The 5,199-nt window shown below is 54.1% G+C and overlaps 1 protein-coding gene across 2 annotated transcripts in view; it reads left to right on the forward strand.

The window, feature by feature from the left end:
• Positions 1-2,815, forward strand: part of MGAT1 (alpha-1,3-mannosyl-glycoprotein 2-beta-N-acetylglucosaminyltransferase) — a 17,744-nt gene extending 14,929 nt beyond the window's left edge. For both annotated transcript variants that reach the window (XM_007460957.1, XM_007460958.1), the window contains exon 2: positions 263-2,815. In XM_007460957.1, the coding sequence (XP_007461019.1) occupies positions 388-1,731 (1,344 nt within the window). In that variant the 5' untranslated portion in view covers positions 263-387 and the 3' untranslated portion in view covers positions 1,732-2,815. The remainder of the gene's footprint in view (positions 1-262) is intronic.
• Positions 2,816-5,199: the final 2,384 nt, after the last annotated feature.

A 5,199-nucleotide genomic window follows, 5' to 3' on the forward strand; every position in this document is an offset into this window, starting at 1 on the left:
CCCCCAAAAGAAAAAACCACGTTGCTTTTCAGAGGACTCATGAACTCATTTTGGAGTGCGGGAACATGCTCTCCTAATCCTATTCTTCCGCAGAGATTGACCCTCCAGCTTAGGGAACAGGCAGCTATCTTTTAGGAGAGCTTTGGAGTTAACCTCCTTGCCTTCCTTGTCCTGCACATTTTCATCTGTTTCTGCGCCCCATTCTTCCACTCCAGGGCAGCCCCATGCCTCGTGATGATGGTTGTTTTTCTCCTCTCCTCAGGTGCATGGCTGCTTCCTAATCCTGGAGCCCAAAGGAAACATCCCTAGAACTGTGCGAGTGTGAGCCAGGCAAGCCAAGGGCAGCCTTGAGCCCCACCCTTGCCCGCCTCCCCCGCGGGGGCCAGGATGCTGAAGAAGCAGTCTGCAGGGCTCGTGCTGTGGGGCGCCATCCTTTTTGTGGCCTGGAACGCCCTGTTGCTCCTTTTCTTTTGGACGCGCCCGGCGCCTGGCAGGCTGCCCTCAGACAGTGCTCTCGATGACGACCCCGCCAGCCTCACCCGGGAGGTGATCCGCCTGGCCCAGGACGCTGAGGTCGAGTTGGAGCGGCAGCGGGGGCTGTTGCAGCAGATCAGGGAGCATCACGCTAGGTGGAGCCAGCGGTGGAGGGTGCCCACCGTGGCCCCGCCTGTCCCGCCACGCGTGCCTGTGACCTCTCCGCCAGCTGTGATCCCCATCCTGGTCATCGCCTGTGACCGCAGCACTGTCCGGCGCTGCCTGGACAAGCTGCTGCATTATCGGCCTTCGGCTGAGCACTTCCCCGTCATCGTCAGCCAGGACTGCGGGCATGAGGAGACAGCCCAGGTCATCGCCTCCTACGGCAGCACTATCACGCACATCCGGCAGCCTGACCTGAGCAACATAGCAGTGCCACCCGACCACCGAAAGTTCCAGGGCTACTACAAGATTGCTCGGCACTACCGCTGGGCGCTGGGCCAGGTCTTTCACACGTTCAAGTTCCCAGCAGCTGTGGTGGTGGAGGATGATCTGGAGGTGGCTCCAGACTTCTTCGAGTACTTCCAGGCCACGTACCCGCTGCTGAGGGCCGACCCCTCCCTCTGGTGTGTGTCTGCCTGGAATGACAACGGCAAGGAACAGATGGTGGACTCAAGCAAGCCTGACCTGCTCTACCGCACAGACTTTTTCCCTGGCCTGGGCTGGCTGCTGTTGGCCGAGCTGTGGGCTGAGCTGGAGCCCAAGTGGCCCAGGGCCTTCTGGGACGACTGGATGCGTCGGCCAGAGCAGCGGCAGGGCCGGGCCTGTGTGCGGCCTGAAATCTCCAGAACGATGACCTTTGGCCGCAAAGGTGTGAGCCATGGGCAGTTCTTTGACCAGCACCTCAAGTTTATCAAGCTGAACCAGCACTTCGTGCCCTTCACCCAGCTGGACCTGTCCTACCTGCGACAGGAGGCCTACGACAGGGATTTCCTTGCACGTGTCTACGGTGCTCCCCTGCTGCAGGTGGAGAAAGTGAGGACCAGTGAGCGGAGTGAGCTGGGGGAGGTGCGGGTGCAGTACACGAGCAGGGACAGCTTCAAGGCCTTCGCCAAGGCCCTGGGAGTCATGGATGACCTCAAGTCTGGTGTCCCCAGGGCCGGCTACCAGGGCATCGTCAGCTTCCTGTTCCGGGGCCGCCGTGTCCACCTGGCCCCACCCCAGACCTGGGACGGCTATGATCCTAGCTGGAATTAGCAGCACCTGCCTGTCCCTCCTGGGGCCCCTCCTGGCCATATCATGGCCTAAGATGGGACCGCAGTCCCTGGGCTGCATCATCCTCTCTGTGTTTCTCTCTGGGGTCCATTTATCTGGTTTTTTTTTTTTTTTCTTTTTTTGAGTGGCATTCAAGTGCACAGATGATAAGGTGAGAGTTATTCTCCCGTTCTCAAGGGGATCAAATCAGGGGAATCTTTCTGGGGTATGTTGCGGGAGTTATTAAGCAGGAAACCACTGTGTGTTAGGGAGAGACTTGGGCTTGTTAGGGCCACAAAATCCACGTTCCAGGTTTTCTCCTAGGACATCTGTGGAGAGGTTGGCAACTTTAGTTCTCTTGATCAGGCCTCTTTTCCCTGTCCTGGCTATTCTAGCCAGAGTATGAGCCCTCCTCCTGCACCTGTCCCCCACCATCTCCACCTTCCCTCAACTGGAGCAAGGTGGGAGGCTGGATTATGTGAGAAGGAGATGTATTTGTGGGCAAAATGAGACTAACCAAAGGGGTTTCATCATCATCAGGGTCTGGGCAGAGCTGTTAGGTTGTCAGGGTTTACTCTCTCCTGCCCGTATGTCTCTTCTTCCCCCTCTCCTTTATCCCTGACTGCCTCTCAGCTCTTCTTTCCCTGCAGCCTAGCAGTTCATGATCCTAAGATGAAACGGTGAAGGGGAAAAGCAGAACCTCTCCTCAGCTCACCCGCTGGGGTGGGGGGAAGAGCCTTGGGTGCTGGGGCGTCCCTCCCTCATCCTTCCTCCAAGAAACAGACTGCCCCCTATCCCGTCCTTTCTGAAAACCAATCCTCTCCCTGTCACTCTGGGACGGTTCATGCTAGCCCGGCCCGTGGCTTCTGGAGGCCCTCTCAATGTGAGGTAGAGCAGCCAAGACCATTCAGCCCAGCCTCCTTCCCTTCTCCCCCAAGCATTCCCTTCCCGTGTGCACAGATTAGGACGCAGATGGCGGGTTGGAGAGCAACATGTGTGTTTTTCTTTCTTGCCTGACCTCAGTTCATGGAAGAAAGTTGAAGCTACAGAATTATTTTCAAAAATAAAGCCTGAATTGTCTGAAAAACTGTGTGTGTGTGTCCTGGTAAAGGAGTTGGGGGTGGAAAAGGGAGGCGAAAGGTGGAGGAAGCAAGGAAAAGAATGAGGACTAAAGGAAGGGGCTGCACAGGCGAGAGGAAGGAGGTCGGTTGGAGGAAGGAAAGCAGATGACGGGGAAGATAGGAGCAGGGAGTAGAAGAGGCAGAGGAGAGCTAAGGAGGGGCCTAGGTGGGAAAGAAAGGCCAGGCTTGGAGGTGGAGAGGGCCCAAGGCTTCACTCCCCCCAGTGCTAATCTTCTCTAGAGGTGGGCTGTGGGACCCTCAAGCCCTGGTCCGAGAGAGAATGCAGGCAGTCCCTCCTGAAATGGGCACCTCGGGTGGGATGCCCTCCACTGGCCCAGGCAGCATTCGCTAGGCATCCTCCAGCACCTTCCAGGACGCAGAGCTGACAACTGGATCAACGCTGGCAGTAGCACTAAGAGTGTGAGGATGCCTTTTACACTGCCACCCAAGACACCCACACATAAATGGCAAACTTTGCCTGAAACTATGCTGAGAGTTTCTATTTTCCACTTTTTTTTTTTTTTTTTTTTTTTTTCTCCTTTTGTTTCTCCTCTTTGGTACTTACCTATGTATCTATGTATTTAGATATGACCCGCCTGGTCAAGGCTGCTTCCTGCGGGGGGATTAGCCAATCAGGCCGCCCTGATCTCAGTGGGTTTGAAAACCCTGGGCTAGGTGACTTTGTTGACAGAAACCATCCTCGAGCTTCACACCAGATGGATGAGTTGTGGAGGAGGGGGTGTCACCAGGTCACTGAGGGAGCAACTCTGGCCTCACTTCTGGGCTAAGGGAACCAGGGTCAGACATTCATCTTAACCTTTTAGATTGTTGTAGAGCTGGTTTTGTCTTCCCACTTGTTCTTAGATGGATGTTTAAACCCTGTTTGGGGGTAGAGAGGTGATCATTAGCTGTGATTTGCAAGGCTCTCCATCTCGACACAATTGGGCCAGGTGTGCTTTGGCTGCCAGAATCCATGTTCTTAGCACTAAATTAACAGTTGCTTACCAAGTGCATTGTTCTGAGCGCTCCACAAATTAAAATGAACTCCTTTAATCCTCAGAGAGATCATGGGTAGTTAAGTATTGCTCCATTTTACAGGTGAGGAGCAAACTGGGCACAGAGGGTCCTTTGCCCAAGGCCACACACCTGGTTGGGGTGGAGCCAGGATTTGAATGGAACCCATGTTAATCACTACTTAATCAGGACCCTCCCCTTTCTCTCCTTTACAGCCTTTCCTCGAAGGCCATCTCCTCTGCCTCCTTTGTACTCTGGTCTCCCCTCCCACAGGCTCCAGGTTGGTGGGTGGGCCTGGGCTCCCAGGCCAAACAGCAGGTGGGGGTGGGAGGGCAGCCCTCCCAGGGAGATTGTGGAGGAGACCCTCAGAAGATTCAGGCTGGTTTCTCAGGTTTGTCCTCAAGTGAGGAGCACTTTCAGGGGTCTCTGTGTCCTGTTTCTCTTCCTTTTGATGCGGGTCCCCAGAGAGGCCACATTCACTATGCCAAGGCATCCTCAGGTGTGATTCATGTGTGCATGGCTGCCAACCCTCATAGAGCATGAACCTCCCGTGGATAACAAAGCAAGCGGTCATACCAAATGGAAAAACATGGTGTCATTAAATCCTTCAGAATTCTGCTAACCTTGACTTTGGAGATTAAAGATAATACCAAAGAGCTCACCCAGCTCAACACGGCTCCCCGGCCAGGTGGGCCTGATCTCGGGAGAGGGCAGTGAGTGGTGGCTTAAAGCAGGATCTTAGTCCCCTGCCCAGGAATTGAACCTGGGTAACCTGGGTGAAAAACCAGGAATCCTAACTGCTACACCACCAGGGGCTAGAGACTAAAAGCAAAGTTCCCCTGGCTCTTGCCCCATTTGAAAAATGAATTTCTCAATGAGGCAAAAACTGTAAAAAACAGGTACAAAGTTTATTATCAGAGACACAGCATAACATGTGGGAGAGCACACAGAGAAACTGTTGATTTATTTAAGACAGAAGCAAGGCAGAAATATACACCAGGAGAGAAAGGGTGTAGGTGTCCTCCCTGGTTGGGAGGAGCACAGTAAAAAGGCAGTTAAATCATTTATATAGGGCAGTTTTTCCCGGTCTTTGTTTACTTTTGGCCAATTATCTTGTTTCTTTTCTCACACCTGACCTGCCCTAGGACCCTCCCCATATGTGTGCACAACATTTTGCCAAGATGGATTCCAGCATAGAGGCCTGTGGGAGTTTTGGCATCACCTGTTGTGGGGTGGCACCCCCTCTTTTTTTTTTTTTTTTTTTTTTTTGCAGTACGCGGGCCTCTCACCGCTGCGGCCTCTCCCGTTGCGGAGCACAGGCTCCGGACGCGCAGGC

The sequence above is a fragment of the Lipotes vexillifer genome, unplaced genomic scaffold, assembly GCF_000442215.2.
Source record: "Lipotes vexillifer unplaced genomic scaffold, Lipotes_vexillifer_v1.1 scaffold469, whole genome shotgun sequence".
Taxonomy (NCBI): domain Eukaryota; kingdom Metazoa; phylum Chordata; class Mammalia; order Artiodactyla; family Lipotidae; genus Lipotes; species Lipotes vexillifer.